General features: G+C 36.7%; 1 protein-coding gene across 1 annotated transcript; it reads left to right on the top strand.

Moving 5' to 3' along the window:
• Positions 1 to 21,180: 21,180 nt before the first annotated feature.
• LOC117332862 lies at positions 21,181 to 21,756 on the top strand (the record flags this gene model as incomplete). Its single annotated transcript, XM_033891918.1, has 1 exon — positions 21,181 to 21,756. A coding segment is annotated over one exon (555 nt), but the record flags the coding sequence as incomplete, so codon positions are not given.
• Positions 21,757 to 22,106: the final 350 nt, after the last annotated feature.

Below are 22,106 nucleotides of genomic sequence, written 5' to 3'. Positions count from 1 at the left end.
TAACTAGCGCACCTTGGAAGATATGTAGATACCGGTAGCTATACTGCTATTCATCAAAATAAAAAAAATCCATTCAATAAATATATTTACATTAGGGCGATTTGAAAAAAAAAATCATGGGATAAATTTATTTAAAGAGGCTTGCCCGCAGAGAGATCAGAAAAATTGGCTAATAGAAAAAGATTTTTTACACATGACAGATTGTTGGAATTGTTGAGTTTTTCATTTTATTTTCCTTATAAAATGCTGAAAAGTGATATTAAAACCTCATTTTTTAAATATTATTTATTTAATCGCAACCCGCAATAAGTCCCCGCTATAAAGTGGAGTCTAATTTGATTGACACATCAAAGAAACAAGCACGTGCACAGTGCCGCACAGTGATAACTTCAAAGGCATATTCTGTAATTGTTTTCAAGAAATAAAGTCGGAAAGCCTCTAATTTTGTCACATAGAAGCGTGTACTGAAGTTTATTTAGTGATCGGAGATGTGCCGTTTACCGGTCCGTCTGCGGGTAAGCCTCTTTAATGTACAATGTAAACTACAAGGTCAAATTATGCATGTGTATACACTCAACTCTGGTACTTACGTTGTTTTCATTGATAATTTATTACATACAAATAGTTCTTATTAGCCTAATATGTAATCATAGATTATATATTGTTAAAGTTATTTGTGTCAAATCATGTTGAATTCCATGCAGACCATCATTTATACTAACTATGAATACCATAGGATGACAGTTAAATGCATAGCTGAACAGAATGTCTGGTGAATGTTTTTTTAACTATGTATGCAATTATTTTTGTAATCATAGATTTTATTACTATGCATGAGAAAATATTTAATGTCATGAAAACTTCTATATCCATTTAAATTACTCCTGAGGTTACCATACTGCAGATGCGATATTCTTTTTTGTTTAATCCAGGATCAGTGGCATATATTTTTTACAAACATTAGGTTAATGCCAAGAATCAGGTTTGTATCATCATGAAATCACAGCTTTTATCAAATATCTCCTCTCTGAATAAAAAAAAAGTGATTTGTACGGACATCAATCTATTTTAGTAATTTGTATCCAGTCTATTATTTCATAAATAACCAACTCTAAACACAGCTAGAGTAAAGTTTTTCTGGACAATAACAACAATGAAGACTAGATATGTGTATGGTGTTGGTAGGTTCTGTACAAGGATGGATAATATCATGGTGTCTATTGGGTGTAGATTAGCATTTTACTTTTTCTGAAGTCCATCACTTGTCCGTAAATAATCCTTGTTACCAAGACCTTTAAGCATCATGCTTAACATTTGCTTTGTAGATTCCCCTTGGTCCATTGTTCTGTATGTTAACTTTTGAGACAGAAAACAAAATTGCCAGTAGGCAGCCATTTTGAATTTTGCTGTTGAAATTTAGATTTTTTACTGCTATTTGTTGGAAAACAATTATGAATCTTTCTAATTTTCATATGTAGGTTTTCCTTGATTCTCAGTTATGTAAAATTCACTTTGAGATTGATTTTAATTGAAATGGCCAACAGGGAGCAATTTTGAAAATTAATAGTTGTAACCAAAACCAGCACTGACTGAGTATACAGGTATCTATAAGGACCAAGCGTTGACAGAAACCCACAAGTCGGAACCCCTCTTGGGTTTAAATGATAGAGCAGAATCTCCTGGTTTAGATGATGGAGCAGAGCATCTGGAGTTTCTGACTATAGTTTTCAGTTTTCTCCATCCATCTTATACATACATAGGGACGTTGATCAAACTTCATACAAATACAAAGGACCATGCTCGTAATATCTTGGACAAATTTATGTCAAGGTTAAGGTCACCATTACTTTTTTTTAGTAAATCTATTGGCCATGCTCTTGGGGCTTCATTCCTGGAGGGATTTTGATCAAACTTAATACAAACATAGTAATATCTCGGACAAGATTGTGTTTCAGGGTTGTTGTGTCAAGGTCACCTCTAATATTTTTTTCAGATTTTTTCAGAATTCTATGCCACATCATTCCTTGAGATATTTTGATCACACTTCATACAAAGGGCCAGATTATCTCCAACAAGTTCGAGTTTTAGTGATTTGGGGTCACGGTCAACATCGAGGTCACTAGTACTGTTACTATTTTTAGCAAGGGCTGGTAGGAGCGTATGCTTTGTTCAATAAATCATGGCAGCAGTATCTTGAACCGAGGTGTCACATGCTTTGAATTCTATACCTTTAAAGATGGAAACAGAAGCCAAGACCTTGTATGGTGTGAATAGTTACGTTCCTGCACTTTGATGATCATGTATTGCGAAATTTATTGAACGAGTAAGTAATTTCAAATGAAACAAAATCTAGGCAAGTTACTTATGAAATTGATACACATGAGTTTAGTACTTGAGTGTTACTAGTAGATTCAATTTTCTATTATCGAGAACAATGTTATCATTATTATCAACGATCATAAGAGGCACATTACCAAATTGAGACCATAGAGTGATGTCAATCACAATGTTTATCTCGTTTGGCAGAGAGGGGATGGTCAGAAAGACAAGAAAATGATCATAAGGAAATGTACACGAAAGTAAAAAATGACACCCCCCCCCCCCCCCCCCCCCCCCAATAAAAAAGGGGGGGGGGGGGGGATATGTATTAATGCAAGGACAAAAGGGAGTAAACATTGAAACACTGGTAACACATCTGTCTTTAACGTACATAGACGGCCGAAGTCGACACTTTTGATGCCTTCAAATCTGCCATCATGGTGCCCCTTTCTCTCATTAATTTAGATCTTCATTATTTTTATCACTGTATCAAAATAACTTGTTTTCTTTCAAAAATGTTAGAGGATTACATGGCGAGAAACTTATGATGGGCGCCATATAACCTCTTCAGTTGGCGTCAAAACCAAAATAAAATAGCCACAGACACTTACAAAAGAAGACCCATCGCGTGCTTGCATCCGCACCAACAAGGGTTGTTAATATACACTGGCATATCTTGTTTCGAAATTAGAAAGTAAAAGTTTACATTCAAGCATAGGTGCTTAGCACGATTTTAAGACAGATTATAGACTAATATGATCAAGAACAAATGTATCATACCCAGTTTCTACGATATTTCCTTACAAAAACGTTGTCAGGTTAAATTAATATACGTATAAGTGTCAATTGTTATACGTGGCCCGTTTCAGAAGTCCCCTCAAACAACACCAAACAGCATTACACTGTACTCCATACATCAAACATGATCAGAATCTAGCGAATGATGGTCATTTTCAGAATGATATACATTTCAGTGGCGTAGGAAGTCGTCAAAAAGTGGGGGGGGGCAAAATTTTTTTTAACCTTAAATTTTACACACTAAACAAATCGTATGCCATCTCCGCAAAATTAGCCAATAATTATCATTTCAACATCCCATGATAGTTTTGATAATTTACGAGTACAAAATAAGTTATTTACGCAAATCAGAATATATATATTAAATATAGCAAAACATGAATCACCAGGCCCGCCCAGGGCGGGGGGGTCCAGTAATTTAGTAATAATGCGAGCGGCGTAGGCGCGAGCCGATTTTTTTTTGCGGGGTCCGAGGGGCCGCCCAGCGGGTCCAGGGCAGCGCCCTGATATGGGGTCAAGGGGGTCTAAGCCCTCCGCGGAAAATGAATATAGTACATTTCCAATAATTCTGGATCAGGCGCGGATCCAGGAGTTTTCGAAAGGGGGGTCCAGTAATTAAGTGATCATGCGAGCGCCGTAGGCGCGAGGCGATTTTTTTTCCTTTTTGCGAGAGGTCTGGGGGGCGCCCAGCGGGTCCCATGGTGGCGAAGCCCCCCTGTAGATCTGCAATCGAAAGGGGGGCCAGTAATTTAGTGATATTTCCTCGTACCTGTCGGTAATAAGTATCACTCTATTCACGTTAAAACCGACCATTCTTCTTCATGTTGTGTTTCTGTCTTTTTTCTCATTATGAACTCAATTAACTTCACAAATTATCATCAACTTATTGAATCTATGTGATGAAGTTGAGCAAAATTTCTTATAAAGATATAAATATTTACTTACCAGGCTGTTGCACAGGTCTGAGGATTGATTTACTAGTATAAAAGTCGGAATGTTCCGGATGTACAAGATAAAGTTTTTATCGTTGCCTTCAAGAAAACATTATCGGTTTGGAAATATACAGATATTTATCGAAATGAGTACATAAATTCGCGTTTTATCCCCTTTTTTTAGATTTTGGATGTCAAAAAGTGGGGGGGCAAAAAGATATGTTTGCCCCCCCACTGAAAAAAGTGGGGGGGGGGGGGGGGGGGGGCAATTGCCCCCCCGCCCCCCCGCTTCCTACGCCACTGCATTTTGACCAATCGGAGGCATCCTCTTCATAACCACATTAACCAAGCCTTTCAAAACTGCTGTCATTGTGTTCAGAATCTCTGCAAATCTGGATTTACGTATCATTTTTCGACAAAATCATGCATCATATAAATTGTGACCAATCGGAGGCTTCCAATTTGTTACCATGGCAACCGAGCTATTCAAAACTGTTACCATTGTTATAAGAATCCCTTAAAACTAACATCTTACTTTATACCGAACAGAAGCCAGAAAGTGCAAGTTGGTTAAAAGACCTTATAGGTGTACTAATTAAGGTTCTAATATTTAGTGTTAGGGATTATGGGGAGGTTAACTAATAGTTTCCGGAGTTGAAAACGTTTCATAAATATTATAGATAATTTCAATGCTTACTATAATGTACAAGCCCTAATTTAAACTATGTCTATTTTACCTTGAAATATGGCAATATTTATTTTGCTAAAATGTAGGTATGTTGCAATATAGATTCCATTGGTGAACTCAACCCCGTAAAGCTAGTGTGAGGAATAGTGATATACAATGTGAGACGAGCCTTGTACAGAGGCAGATGAATGTAATTTGCTGTCACCACCAGATCTCTTACATTTTTTGGTCTACGATAGGCCAATAACGGTGGTTCTGGAAAGATCCGTTTGAGTGCAGCTGACGACTCGATGATGCGCCAATGATTATGTAAAATGGAAGAAATAGACGTCTACATGAATTACATTCATCTGTCTCTGTCGTTACAACAGGCTCCTTCAACGCATGCAGCAAAAAAACGTGCAAATTGTGCCCATACACTGAGTCCACAGACACGTTTAAATGTGTAATAAACAACCGTGTTTATCACATTTTACAAACACTGACATGCACATCAGCCAATGTTGTATATCTCCTCTCCTGCAAAAAATGCAAAATGCAGTATGTTGGAGAAACCAGCACAAAGCTCAACATCAGAATCAACAATCACCGTTGTTCCATCAAGCAAAACAGACCAGACTTTCCTGTGGCAAGGCATTTCAATTTACCTAGTCACAGTTGGAAGGATATGCAGGTGGTCGCCATTGATCACTGTCCTACCTGGAATGAAACGAAACGTCGTTCCAGAGAAAGATACTGGATCACCAATCTCCAAACCTGCTACCCTCGGGGTATGAACGAACGTTAAAGACGTCTTCTGGATATACTCTCCATCTGACCATTATATCTAACTATTCATGTAGTTAATTATTCAATTTGTTAAATTTTTCATAATTGCTGTACTTTTTGGGGCATCTATTCATTGTTGCTCTTTGAGACTCACATTTAGTCGCCTCCCGCCATCATGCAACAGCATCTTGAGACTCACATTTAGTCGCCTCCCGCCATCATGCAACAGCATCTTGGTCCGAGTTGGTCCGAATCGTCTGTTTCCCGTAGCGTCCTGTAGGGACACTTCGGCATTCGTATTTCTTATATTTTCATTCTTGATAAATATTCGTAGCAGTTTTTTCACACCACTCTCTATAATTCTTATGATCTAACACATATTTTTCTAAAGTTTTTCAGACTTTGTACACGATATTTAATCAATCACTGTAGAGACGATAATGCAACATTTTTTTATATAAATGCAATGTCGTCCACTAGCAGTCTTTAGGGACGAATCGTCTTTGAACTCTATTCGGAATACTTTCACGTGCGGGGGAATTCAAAATATCTCTGCCGTTGGTCGCATAGCGTTCTAGTGTTTGAACATGATGCAGTCACGCTAGTATCCGCCTTCGGCCCACGTTTGCCGAAGGGTTCATTGTGGTTTCTCCAGTTACTAAAACATTATTCTTATTGTATTTTATTGTATTTTATTGTATTTCCAGTACTTCTTATATATATTATGTGATTGTATTTGTGATTTTTTGTGTTTTGATAAAGGGGCGGATTGCCTCGAAAATTTAACAAACCTTATTGTTTACACTGTTTGAATTACTTCTTTGCCCCATATATATATATAGCTTAGAAACACAAATGACGAAGGAAGACAACTTTTTGACTCGTGCCCTGACCGGGCCTCAAACTCACGATCTACGGCACCCCATCGACTAGCCAGAAATATCCGCAGCCTATACCACTGCGCCACATCGGCGTTCTTAAAGTGTACCCTGAACGAAAATTATATTTAAATATGTTATTGGTATTGGTTAATAAACAAGAATGCAGAAAACCGCATCAAAATCGGCCGACCCATTACCGAGTTATCGAAAACACACCTGAAGACCTCGTTTTGGTGACCTTTGACCTGTGACGTCACAGGTTGAACACGATCGGAGCCGCCATATAGGAAATATATAGAAACAAACGTGAACACGTGTCTGTAATTAATGCGAATAAGACAACAAAAAGGAAAGTGCTGAATAAACTCTCTGAGTTATATTTGTGAATTAGTTAATAGCAAGTGCTACCGAAACCAGGGACATATAATTTTCTTTTTAAACGGTGCCATATACAACATGTAACATCTTACTAATTTTCTATTATAACGGGCCAAATACAACGTGTATCATCTTATTTATTTTCTATTATAACAGGTCGTATATAACAGGTATATTAAAATATTTTATTTGTATTTTTTATTTTAACGGTTCGTTGTAACATGTATGACATTTGAATAACGGGCCGTTTATAACGACTTACATCATATAGCCTTTATTATGGGGGCATGGCAGGTTTGTTACATACAAATGTACCAGTATTGATTTCGGTTATAATACTTCTAGTAGTACAAGTTTAAAATGCAATTCATTGAAGATGTGAAAAAAATGCTAATCATTTTGATATTTTTATTAGCCAAAACAGAAATTATACCGTCATTTGTGATTTTTGGGTAATTGTCCGCAATTGATAAAACGTGTCCATGAAAGATCAGTAACTCCCAGGCAAGATTCATAGAGTAAATTTTCAACATCATGGGTATATATATGAATGAAGTAATTTAGGTTAATTATTCTATAGACAAACCTTTGAGATATGATTTTTTTCGTTTGTATGGAAAACGAAACTCACTGAATTCCAAAAATAATGTGTTTGATTTCAACAACTTGAAAATGTATTCCCTATAGTATAAACGCAATTCTTAATAAAATTCAAGCTCAATTTATGTACAACCTGTAAAAGCATGTCTTCGGAACTCCTTTGAAATGCACAGAAACCAAACGCGTGAACTCACAAGCAATTATCGGCGTGTGCCGATTAGAACACCCGAAATCACGGACACCTGTGGTGCAGTGACAGGTGTGACGAGCTTGTGGACCGTAATTTCACACCTGGTAATTGTTTAGCGGTATACCAGAGACATATATACACTGGTATTCATACGGGAGAGAGATTTAGTATACTGTAGATCATGATCATTATAATATATTACTTTCTAAATTAAGTGTCCTTCATGACTAAAGCGGGTTTTGTATAGAATATAACGCATAAATTTACTGTACGTGTGTTCGTCTTTTCTCACAAACCAGAGCATTGTTGAACTGTTGTATTGTTGGTATGTTTATTTGAATATTAATTTGCGAATGAAATGGCACATTATTTTAGTTTAAAATGTTGATGCTGTGTTCCTTTCTTTGGTAACGAGTAAGAAATGGTAAACACATAACTAATATACATTTATTGGTGATTGACCGATTATTGCACCAGTCTGTGTTAACCAAGCGGTCATTTTCAGAGTCAATTTCACTATGTTATTTTTTTTTTTAACTCAAACTTATATTGTTGGATTCCGACTTCTCGTCGGCAATATTCGCCAAATTCAACATCCTCAAATCTCATGTCCAGATCGCATTCAAACATATTTGTGCTGATACTGTTCACACTGTCCTCTATGCTACTGGCCACCATACCAGTCACTCTGTTCAACCTGTGACGTCATAGACTGAAGAGTTCCAAATCAGCGTGACTGACCGATACGCTGATTAGCAGTCGACCGACAGGTGCAAATCGCGTACTTCGATGTGCGATATCTCGGCACTCGGCCAACCGATTTTGATGCGGTTTGCGACATTCTTCTTTGGTGGTTACTAAGAATAACATATTTGATTATCGTTTTTTGTTCAGGGTTCACTTTAAAAAGAACGTTTCAGTGGCGCAGTGATGGTCGGCCCGATACCCTGACATGATCATTGTGGAAGTCGTCTATAAGGTGATATAGAATACCTGGATCGCAATGTATTTACAACTTAGCAACACAAATGACGAAGGAAGACATATATTTCTCTCGGTACAACTACGACAGGAAATTCAAATCTATATCTTCGGATCACCAACACATAGTGTATGTGATACATTGTGCTAATAAACAGATATATAACTTAGCAACACAAATGACGAAGGAAGACAACTTTTTGACTCGTGCCCTGGCCGGGCCTCGAACTCTTGATCTACGGCACCCAATCGCCTAGCCAGAAATACCCGCAGCTTATACCGCTGCGCCACATCGGCGTTCTTAAAAAAGAACGTTTCAATGGCGCATTGATGGTCGGCCCGATACCCTGACATGTATGGGCGGCCGTTTTAGGATAAAATACAGACACTACTTAAGTGCAAAAAAAGCCAAATGGCCATTATGTTCTTTTTACACTTAAGTGCAAAAGATTTGCACTTAAGTGTCAAAAAAATTATTTGCACTTAAGTGCAAAAAAATGAAACGGTTTCCAACAAGAAATTCACCTACAGAAGTAATTTTTTCGACTGGTCCAAAATGAAGTACAATGATTGGTCGACCAATGGGCGAAGTTCTATCAATTTCGTATCGACCAATCAAATCATACATACTGTCGCAGTGTGCCCTAGCGATACGTAAACAATATGGCGGCTTCTATATAACCTCGTGTTATTCTTGTAACCGAGCGACTCGTCAGCTGAAAGGCCGTAATAGCGGACGTAAAACCCATAAATAAATAGATAAATAAATTATAACCGACAAATGTCGCCCGAGACACGAATTTCATGCAAGTGTCCTCAGTTGAAACAAATGCTCGGCAATTAATATAAAGATAGAATGTAAACAATTTTATCGAAATTAGCTGTAGTGATGAGGGAAGTAACCCGTACATATAGAAGTGAAACAATCATAAAAAAAAAGCTTTGTTGCTTTGAAATGGTACAATCGATCAATGTGAAATATAAACCATAATAGAAGGTTTTTTTTACAGTAGACCTTCTTTGACCACGTCTTCCAGTATATGTTTGGTAACAAGTTATAATTATGGTAATATTACATAGTACTGTCTTTACCACGCAAATATCTATGAATTTACTTACTTTTTGTGGAAATAAATGCAACTGCATTTGACTTGAATGCAAAGCTGAAAACCAGAGCTTGAAACTGTGCTGGTTGAATTATTATGTCACACCCCAAGTATTGTTTAAAGAAATATTCCTATTTTGCAAAGAGTATCACATGTCATTGCGAATATCGACATTTCCGGAGTGTAGCATGATAAATGGGATTAACTGTAACATTTATGACCAAAATAATGTAAACAGTGAAGGAATAAGGACACTTCACATGCTTTTATGTATTAATTTAGACATATTTACAATTACAGGAAATTCTTAGTAAAAAATATAAAGTAAAAGCCTCCCCCCCCCCCAGGCCTGATAATGTAAATGGATGATAATCTAGGGACAAATTTATAGTTTTTTGCACTTAAGTGTAAAAACAGTTTTTTGCACTTAAGTGTAAAAAAAAAGTTTTTTTGCACTTAAGTGTAAAAAAAGTTTCTTGCACTTAAGTGTAAAAAAAAAGTTTTTTGCACTTAAGTGTAAAAACAGTTTTTTGCACTTAAGTGTAAAAAAAAGTTTTTTGCACTTAAGTGTAAAAAAAAAGTTTTTTGCACTTAAGTGTAAAAAAAAGTTTTTTGCTATGCTACTCCTCTTGGGAGATATTGTCATGGTTTCCTTAAGGAAAATAATGATAACAAATGTGTTTTAGAAAAGAAAATATCAAAATCTCTATTTGTTGAGTAATTCCCAAAATGCAAGTAAAACCCCTATGGCGTATATTTTCCTATGGCGTACATGTATTTAAGGGTCACCCGACATGCGCAGACAAGGGATAACATTTGTGTTGTTTAGTGCTAAAGAGTTCTAGTATTACTGGAACGATCCATTTTGAAGAGAGGGATACGAAGAATTTTTTTGTACTTATGTGCACAGGTACATAATGTAAAAAGATTACTACATAATGGCAAAAGAGTTTTTTTTGCATTATGTGGTTTTTGCACTTAAGTGAAAAAGTTTTTGCCATTATGTAATTTTTTGCCATTATGTTAATTTTTTTGCACTTAAGTGCAAAAGATTTGCACTTAAGTGCAAAAGTTTTTGCACTTAAGTAGTGTCTGTATTTTATCCTAAAACGGCCGCCCATAGACATGATCATTGTGGAAGTCGTCTATTAGATGATATGAATACCTGGATCGCAATGTATTTACATACATGGATACGAATTGTACAAATATTATAAATATTTCTCTCGTTCTTTTTTAAGAACGCCGATGTGGCGCAGCGGTATAAGCTGCGGGTATTTCTGGCTAGGCGATCTATATCTTCATATACACTATGTGTTGGTGATCCGAAGATATAGATTTGAATTTCTTGTCGTAGCTGTACCGAGAGAAATATATATAATATATGTACAATTCGTATCCATGTATGTAAATACATTGCGATCCAGGTATTCATATCATCTAATTTTTTACAGGTAGATATTAAATAGGGGTAGTGTTAGATGCTAATTACAGGTAGGTAAGGCAGAGGAGCCTGGCACAGCATGCTAGAAATGGACCCCTGGGGGGTAATTGGGGACTTGACAAAACTATTGCCTGGTGTTAAAACAGGCACACCTTAAGACTGATTCTCATCTGATAATATATATAGGTAAGGTGTTATGGAGGTCCATCAGGTGGTGGTGAGGTGGGGTTTTGGCCCTGGGGCCCAGGTGGCCATGACAATAGGCATGTCCTGAGAGTACCAATTATACATACAGGTACAGGTACATCACTTGTGTAGATATTAAATGTCTCTTACAGAACATAAATGAGAATATACGAAACTTCTGATTCTTGATTCTTGATTATGAACTATGAAATTATTTCATGGTTGAATTAACAGATATTAGTGAAGTATGAAAACATTGAATTAAAAAAAAATTTGTCTGATAAAATAATAAATATTAAAATATTATTGTACATATACAGTGTACCTGAGAAAAAAATCTACAAACAGTCATCAAGGCCTAAGGTAGAATTAATCATTAATATAAAATGTATATTAATTACATCTAAAAATGAAAAATGAAAAGCATCAAAATTTGGAAATCAGGAAGATAAACCTTAATTGTACACTATAATGAAATCTTTTAAGATAAATTAATGATAAAAAAAACTCACTACAAATCCAATTAATTAATAGAGTTTAAATTCCTCTTGTGCAATTTATCATATAAGAACAGCAGCCAATTTTATTTTAAGTTAATATAAGATAAAATTTTATCAACATTTAAATATACATGTACATGTACCTGGTAAAAGTCAGGATGACAGATATAAGGCAGTCAATTTACACAGGTCTGTATATGTAACAACTACAGGTATCTAACACCGGAGTCCAGTGGCACTGTCCATTACCTGTGTTTTGCCGCGGTGGCCGAGTGGTTAAGGTGTCCCGAGACTTTATCACTAGCCCTCCACCTCTGGGTTGCGAGTTCGAAACCTACGTGGGGCAGTTGCCAGGTACTGACCGTAGGCCGGTGGTTTTTCTCCGGTTACTCCGGCTTTCCTCCACCTCCAAAACCTGACACGTCCTTAAATGACCCTGACTGTTAATAGGACGTTTAACAAAAGCAAACCAAACCAAACCAAAAGTATAGGGGGATTAGTGGTCACACCTGACTGGACGTAATGCACTACTAGTTTACCTAGTGTACTACACTAGGAGTGAACTAGGATGTAAAGGTTAGCTTACACTCAACTGTACATGTAGGAGACGCTTGCCCTACATGGCCACCTGGGCTTGTACCCTTTTACATTACTAGTAACCCATTATCGTGCTCAAGCATGAAATCTTTGCTCAAACAAGCTTCCTTTAAACTTGTTTAATAATGAAATATTACTTTTAAAGAAAACTTTACACATCGGAAATGCTATCTCACTTGATATATTGTATATATTTCATAGGGGCGCCCGGGGAAAACCCACGTAGTCGTACATGTGACTCCATACCTGTCCATGTCCGATCGGGGAATCGAACCCACGACGCAAAGTTGAAAGGCACGTGTGTTATCACTATGCCAACCGACCACTTCTTTCCAAAATTCCTGCAAACGTTTGATAAAATATGAACTCAGATATCAGATTTATCATCGGAAATATTTGAGTCTGAGCACAAAATAGGTATTTGAGCACGAGTATACTTTTTGATGAATATGGTCCAGTTCTTTTTCTCTTTAAACTTTTTTCAAGGATCTCCATGTTAGGCTATACTTTAGTTCGTATTTGTCCTTGTTTTATCGATATACTGTTTCCATGGTGACGATTCTCATGTGTGTATGTATTGTCATATGGTATATTGGTTTAATATTAAATGTCAAATGTCGTCTGTGAAAGGCAGTAATCAGTAATTGTAGGACGTCGTCACTTAAGCATGTCCACATTACAAGTGCATGCATAATACTACTTGGCAATTGCGCGAGCTCGAGAAACCACTGTATGGTATACTATGTTGTCATATAAAACTCATAATGCTTACATGGTAACTTCATTTTTTATTTATCAGATTTTCTAAATAACGATTGTGTTATACTGTCTACATTATACGAATATGCTAGTTTATCAAATAAAGATACTTTTCTTGAATTTACTATATTGAAATGTTAATTAGATAAAACATGCATGCTAACTAATATATTCTTCAGAAAACGATACATAAAAAGATAAATCATATAATATTGTATACATAATCAGGAAGCTGCCGAATCCGGAATTGTGATTCCGTCTCCGTATTCGGTCTGTTTACTATACTCTGGCACATGTACTTGGGGTCAGGAACTAAAGTTATAATGGCATTGTCCAATTTTAATTTGTAACATCATTTCTTGTCTATTTATGCACCGATACAACATTGGAATCGATTATAAAGCGCTTAAAAAAACCCACCCGTTTCTGGTTGTTATAATATAGTTCTTATAACAACCAGAAACGGGTGTTTTTTTTAAAAGCGCTTTATAATCGATTCCAATGTTGTATCGGTGCATAAATAGACAAGAAATGATGTGTGTTTACATTTAGGCCTACATGGGATCTAGGTGGGTTTAATGACGCCGGTATCTTATTTTTCTATCCAAAGTTCAAGTATCATATAATTACATTTAGGCCTAATGACAACACACTTGCAATTGTCTAAGTGGGCATTTGTAGATTTCCTGTACAATATTGAAATCGTTATATTACATGTCATCTTCGCTAGCCAAGGCTTCTGATTACGTTACACTCCACGAACTCAGATCGTCAACCACTTCGATTGCGAAAATGTGTTCCATTGGATATATCTTCGACACCCTCGGGCTGTCATGCCAATTATAAACTTATGGTAAGATACGCAGTAAGGATTGATAGCCAGTCTTGTGTGACCAGGACACGCTCAATATACGGAAGAGCTGCCAAATGCCCGAGACAGACAGACTTCATGTGTTTTCCTCGTCTAAATTGTCCTTTCACGTGGCCCGTTAATTACATGTAACGGTCACAAGAAAAAACAAACAAACAAAAAAAAAAACCCCAAAAAAACCAACAACCAAACTGATGTATCATATCCCAGAATTAAAATGTAAGTAGTGAGACTTAATTGAGTTTGCAAATATCTGTCTGTGGTGACTGTTGTAACTAATGTAAACGGTACAAATGAGGACGGTTACATACGGGTCTTTGAGCTTTATTGAAACATGTAACAAGAGGTCCAATGAAGCTGTATCACTTTCCCATGTTAATAATGAAACTTTTTGAACTTTATTAAATAACGATGTAACACATTCTTATATAATTGTAGTTTTATAGTTGATGTGAATCAATATTTATATTGAAAAAGGGCATTATGCACTTTAGGGGTGGGGGGTGGGGGATTACTAATATTTTGGCCCATTAAATGTCCCGACATCGATGTAAATGTACATTTGTAAATGTACTGTAACCAACGATGCGACCCCGTTGATGGACTACTCATTGGTGTGCGTATGGATTGTCTACCTAGCATTACAGCTTTTGCTTGTTGTAATTTTAGAAAACTGATTCGAAATATGTTATTTTTGGTATCGTTTGAAAGGCAAGAGTATCTGAATTACACATTTATGATCAGAATATTGAACGACAATTGAACGACATTTGAACGACAGCGTACTTGCCCTTGTCTATCATGTAGATGATCTTGGGGTCGGACCTTGGGGTTCAAGTTTTCATTCTGGTTCATTGGAACGTTGTGTCAAGCCCATGTGTGTTGCATGAATGCCAAACCGCCTGTTTAGAACACATAACTTTTTTACCAAATCAGCAGAACATCGGATAATGTAACATCAGGTGAAGATCCCAGGTGACCACCAGGTTAGCGATTTTCATGTAAAATGAAGTCGAGGACTTCTTGTTGTTGTGATTGGCCTCGTGCATAGTGGGTTATGAGGTAGTCACAAGTACTACAGTACAATGAGACCGGTCCAAACAAAGTTCCTTGCCGATCAAAATTCCAACAAATATATCACTTTTATCAATTTAAGTAGTAACCCCTGCAGACTGTCTATATCCAATTATGACTTTGTTGTTTTAATTTTTGTTATTGCATTTCAATATATTGTGAAGAGCTGAAATAAAGTCTTGCGTTAATGATACTCTATCAATGGAAACTGATAGCACAAGGAAGATAAGGAACTCACAGGTATAAACAGAAACCTTATCCATTCATACCTATGACCGCTGATTGCGATGGAGAGTTCCTTTCCCAGTGTTTTCTCTTCATTCTCCCTATTCTTTCTGATGTCATTAACGTGCTGGAGAATGTTTATTTGCTGCAGTCGGTCTCTTTCATTCAACTGACGGAACATACTTCTTTGTTCCAGTTGGCAAAGCCGGTCACTTTCACTCAACCGACGGAACATATTTCTTTGTTCCAGTTGGCAGAGCCGGTCTCTTTCATTCAACTGACGGAACATACTTCTTTGTTCCAGTTGGCAGAGCCGGTCTCTTTCACTCAACCGACGGAACATACTTCTTTGTTCCAGTTGGTAGAACCGGTCTCTTTCACTCAACTGACGGAACATACTTCTTTGTTCCAGTTGGCAGAGCCGGTCTCTTTCACTCAACCGACGGAACATACTTCTTTGTTCCAGTTGGTAGAACCGGTCTCTTTCACTCAACTGACGGAACATACTTCTTTGTTCCAGTTGGTAGAACCGGTCTCATTCACTCAGCTTGTGGAGCATACATTTTTGTTCCAGTTGGTAGAGGCGGTCTGTTTCACTCAGCTGACGGAACATATTTCTTTGTTCCAGTTGGCAGAGCCAGTCTCTTTCACTCAACTGACGGAACATACTTCTTTGTTCCAGTTGGTAGAACCGGTCGGTTTCACTCAGCTGACGGAACATATTTCTTTGTTCCAGTTGGCAGAGCCAGTCTCTTTCACTCAGCTTACGGTGCATACTTCTTTGTTCCACTTGTTAGAGTCGGTCTCGTTCACTCAGCTGACGGAGCATGCTACTTTGTTCCAGTTGGCTGGGTTGGTCTGTTTCACTCAGCTGACGGAGCATGCTTCTTTGTTCCACTTGTTAGAGTCGGTCTCGTTCACTCAGCTGACGGAGCATGCTACTTTGTTCCAGTTGGCTGGGTTGGTCTGTTTCACTCAGCTGACGGAGCATGCTTTCTTTGTTCCAGTTGGCTGGGTTGGTCTGTTTCACTCAGCTGACGGAGCATGCTTCTTTGTTGCAGTTTGTAGAGTCGGTCTCTGTTTCTCCGCTGAACGAACATGAATCTTTTGCTTAATCTATGAGTGGAGCCAGTCTCTGTCACTCAACTAACGGAGCATACATCGTTTGCTTAAATGGTAGAGCTAAGGATTATCACACATGAGACGTGGGTTCGATTCGTGTCAACTATTGGGAAATCGCATGCTGTACTAATTCAGAAGGGACGTGCGGTTTAATGAAAATATACTATAAAGAAGCAACTTAAGCTAGTCTAAAGTTTATCAGATGTATTCAGAGGGGCGAATCATCTTTGTTAGCCAAGGCTTTTGATTGCGTTACACGCCACGAACCCTTGGCAGACATAGTCGAGTTCAAACCGTCGTGCCCTGGAATCACATGCCATCCAATGGAATCGCGTCTTACATTCAGGCTTTATTTCGTAGTAAACAAAAAATCAGCGTCCAGTACAGAGCTACCTTGTCGACTAAAACAGAGAGGTACAATATTTAATATTTATATTTCCACTTAATTCAGACTCAATGAACCTACCACAGTTAACTCAAGTCATTTTCCAATGAACTATATCAAGTCCGGCGTAGGAATACATTTGTCAAGCTTGGACTATATTTTTTAAATTCCTTTTTAAAAGTGATCATATTTATATGAAATAAATTCCATTAAAAATAATATTTGTATTAATTCGTTATTAAGTTAATAACCATATGTAGACGAAGAGTGATGACGTACATTTCGGTAAGTTCCGTTGTAGACTTGCACAAGTCCCTATTTGTCAAGGACAAAATATCTTACAAAAATATAAAAAAATATATATATATATAAATATAAGGATCGAACAAAGTCATGTTGAGGTGTATGGGGGTATAAACCTCAATAGGTCTTGAGACAAATTTATTATGAACTGCTTCGCAGTTCATAAAATTTGTCTCAAGACCTATTAAGGTTTATACCCCCTTATACCTCAACATAACTTTGTTCAATCCTTAAGTGAAACATACTGAGTCCTCGATCAGTATTGACAGTTATTGATCACATATCTCATCAAAATAACAAAAACCTGTTTGTCAACATCACCGATGAGGTACATCTGTAATGTTCGATTTGATTGGTCAAAAATGTAATGCGTAAAGGGCGAGGATCAAGAATCTCCGCTAGAGGGCCAGAGCTGACGACTATTTTGCCAAGAGTTTTCCCGTAGCCTCGGAAAACCCACATTATAACTTCCGTGAGGAGATTAGGTACAGTGTTTGGTACCCAGTATTTAAAAAATCCATTTATGGGTGTGCACATATTGCATTCTAGATTAAAACATAAAAATACTAGTAGTACATAAAATAATTACTTTTTCAAAGTAAATTCATAATAAGAATATAGCTATGAGTTATGGAATCATTGCGATGTTGAAGTCAAAATTAGGAAGGATATTGTAAAAACAAAAACAAAACACAAAAGTGCCACAAGATCTAATGACACTCGAAATGAACATGACACCCTTTATTGGCGAACATTTATCAAATTTAAATTACTTCACTGCAAATTAGAAAAAAACACCCACTAAACGAATGTCATCATCCGAAAACGTCTCGTTAACACGGGAAACTCCGTATTTCTCCATTTTACAGTACAACTGAAAAGTGCTGCTAATAAAGCAATGAAATAAGTTAATTATACTCATGTATACGATTTGAATATTTTTGCAAACGACTGCTCGACTAGTGAAGTTATTTCATGACAGTATATTTGATCAAGTTATAAACCTGCAGGCAAAGAGAACCCAATGTAAATGGTAATGTGAATTGTACAGTCAATCTTTCTTATCTCAAACTATGATAGCTAGAAGATTTGTTTATCTCCACAGTAAAGAATATATGTAAACTGTACTCGTTTAACTCGAATATTCGGGATATCTCGGAGGATTCATGAATTATGGTGTACAACGACGGGTTCAAATCTTAGGCAACAAATTATGTTTCTATCATGAAATCTGAGAGATTTCTTGACAACAGCAACGCAAAAAGTCGTTTTAGTCCGAATTTTTGTGACAAAAAAAAAACAAAAACAAACAAACCCAAAACTATCCTACGATTGTTGGAATATATTTTGACCTGCTAAAAGTTACATATTAATGAGCTTTTTGAGCAAAATGTAAGCGTGGCTTTATATCAAAATATCAATTTCGATTATTAGATTGTTATTACTAACAAAACAATAATACATGTCAAATATGCCGAGAATATGACGGCAATTGTCACAAAACATTCATGAAAACGTTTTCTTTAAAAAAAAAATAATAAAGTTGTCACCTTAGAATATATTGGATGCACATGTCCCCACTTACAAACTACAGTGTACTTTTCATTCAATATTGGCATATTACTAGTTCTAGTTTGTGCTTTTATTTGTACAGTCAACAATTAAGACAGTAAGGTAAAATCGTTAGGGAAGAAACAAGATTATATACCCTTATACTGACGACAGCCACGCCATTTGGGGATCCAAAATTTTAAATTACGTTCCAAACCAATGCCCGACACAGGTTCTATACTACCAACAAGTACTGCATTCTATTTCAAGACCTTTCTCTGTTAAGCTATGATGTGACCTAGGGTTTTTTGGCGACACGTTTTGTTGATTCGGGAACGATATAGAACACGTTCGTGAAAGTTCACCCTATCACCAGGAACGTGACAGGAACACTGACATGGCGTTAGCTAAACACTGGACAGTGAAAAAGTTAAAAGTGGGCAGTACAAAATATTCATCATTATATCATTAAAATGTATGTGTTTATTTCGATAACAACATAGCAATATCTCAAATTAATGTACTTATTGAGCACAACATGAAAATGTACAGACGTTCGGCAGTTAAGAACATTGACACGGAACAACCATCTTTGTTTTTCCCATCTTGCTGTGGAGGTGATGTGAGATTCTTGTTTCTAGAACATGTTCTCTACTTTTTTCTCGATGTTCGGGAGATAGTAACATTGTTAACGTGATCGAGAACAGCCAGTAAGATTGTTTTCGCTCTCGCCAAAAGACATCCCAAGTGAAAACTTATTAAACCATTATATTCAAATATCATTGAGGAACGGCCCGCATTAGAGGCATTGCTGTTTTACAATCACTACCGTAGCAATTTATATTAATTAGACATATGAAACTGTAAAAATGTGTATACATGTTTTCTGATTGAATAAGACCTGCAAACATGCACACCAGAATACACGAGTTCCGTCAGATTTGAAGGACAGTCAGGACGCCCCCAGCGGACAAACGTTGATCCTCCTGCTGAATAGAAAAATCAAAACATAAAAACGTATGCCTAAAAGTTTGTATCAAATACTTATAGAGTTTATAAGTAGTTTTGGGAACAAATTTGAAATTGAAAATGTCTTGTGAAAGCATTCTTGCAATTCAAAGGTTTCTTTTTAACATAGGTGCTAAAAGTATAGGTCATCAACCACAGCGATTCGTTGTTGAGTCCCTAAGGCAGAGCGGGAAAGATTATATTTCGAACAGCTTAGATCATATCATATCAATTTAGATTTCAACCGATACCCACAAGCCTATTAGAACATATAAATGCATATATCTTGTATCAATATGGAAAAATATATTAATTATCTAGTAGTCGGTACAAATTCAAATGTTAAAGTATGATCTGAGAGATATTGGATAGCTCACCACTGTTTGACTGAGAGAGTTGTAGCACTGTTGCCTGTAGTTTCTGTATTTCTCCCTGGAGGTGGGTCACCTGTTCTTCAATGGAGTCTGGTTCATTCACGAGAATCCTCTTGTCATGGCTGTCAATACAACTAACATATACTAACAAAGTATTAATTAAGTGTTTATAAACAAAATGTCGGTTCCTTCCTGTCATATAGACACAGATCAGTACTCAGGTTGTTTCTATTTCTTATTTACATGAAAGATATTTACTGAATTGGTGATGGTAATTTCTTTTTAAGGCGATAGAAACTATTCCGCTCGATGCAACCAATAGTTTTTCCAGTGAACTTAAACACATTTTATAATGTAGGAAATGGGACATTAATTAAGTAATCCTATAAACAACTAGTCCCGATATCATGTATCAAATACCGAACATCTTGGTATATTGTTTTTCTGAGAATGTATAATAATATATATGATACCAAAGAATCGCTATATTGCTATCCTATCAACTAAAATCTTTTCCAAATCGAGGCATTTTGATTCATAATAGGACCGCGTAAAAAACCTCACACTGTATAAACTCTATTGTGATAGTCTTGCTAATAGATGGAAAAAAATCTTCCACGAACCACTCGCACTTAATTGAATGATTTAACTGAGAATATTTAGCAATATGATTAACTCATAACTATTAGGAAAGAATAACAACTTTGCAAAAAGCCATATTTAATGACTAAACAAAACTTGCAGCAAGAATTGACCTCACATCACGTCATTATATCAGTTAAAGTACTTTTTAAGAAGAGCTGTGAGTGACAGCACAGTAGCCACTAGAAACACGACAAAGAAAATGAAATACCCCTTTCCGTTAGCCCAGAAACCTGTTCAGCTGTTTCAAGCTGTTCAAAAATCCCACATGGAATCCCAATTGAGTATGTATATATTGGACTTATACTCAGATCTCTATAGTCAACTGGCCGCTGAGGCCCATGGGTCTTCATGTAATTAAAGCCATCTTCCCCCTTTACCCTGTCCCTATGGGCGCCCTATCCCGTATGCTCTTATGTGATCTATATTACGGTGATAAATATGACAATGTATATATTATACTTTCTGTGTATGTATTGTCTAAAGTAATATAATAATGTTAACTCTGTTACGGTGGACGAGTTCAGAACTTCAGTTTTTTTACAATGTACACTGTGCTCTCTTGTTTTGTTAGGATCTGCAGGAGGTTCGTGGTATGACCACAGTGGCGCAGCGGCTGACTATCTTTGTCTGCCACCTGATCCAGAATGGCCTCAGACGACAGTTGTTCCTGACGATTACGCGGCAAGGCTTTATGGGGCAGAGTACGAATCTCATAATTCACATTCCCCTTTTTGGTCACATTCTCGCGACGAAGACGTTCCTTGTGCGGTCTGTAGGTCTTCTTTTGCCTCTACACTGATGATACCTGCTAGGACAACATGCTATACCGGCTGGACAAAGGCGTATGGCGGGTACCTGGCGGCAGGAGGCTATCCTTATAAAGGCGCTTCTGAGTACGCGTGTGTAGATGATCATCCACAGCCTACAGGAGCACCTCATTCAAACGATAATGGCAGATTGTTTTTTGGAGTCAGAGCATTTTGTGGATCTTTGCAATGCCCACCGTACCAAGAAAACAAATATGTTGCTTGTGTAGTATGCTTGAAATAAAAGTTTTTTGTCGGATCAATATCCAATCTTAATTTGTTTTTTTTTAAACAAAATAACAAACTCTCATATAGCATCTTTTGATTGCCAATCAATTATACGTGTATATCACTCAATATTCAAGATACTGAATGTATGAAAGTTAGATATTAATTTGTTATTGTCTGAATGTGTTTTAATGCATATATTTACTTTGTTTGCTATTGTTCGGTGTTAATATATTGAAAGGTACAGTGTACATTTACAAATGCTTCTCATAGCGGTCTCAATTTTGACATCTACAAGTTTTGTTACTTGCATTTATCTTTTTTAAAATATATTTTTCTTATGTAAATAAGACAATATTTCGACCTTATCAAAGGCCATTCTTGTAT

This window comes from Pecten maximus, chromosome 8 (assembly GCF_902652985.1).
Source record: "Pecten maximus chromosome 8, xPecMax1.1, whole genome shotgun sequence".
In the NCBI taxonomy this organism is placed as follows: Eukaryota; Metazoa; Mollusca; class Bivalvia; order Pectinida; family Pectinidae; genus Pecten; species Pecten maximus.
This window is presented reverse-complemented; position numbering and strand designations above follow the sequence as displayed.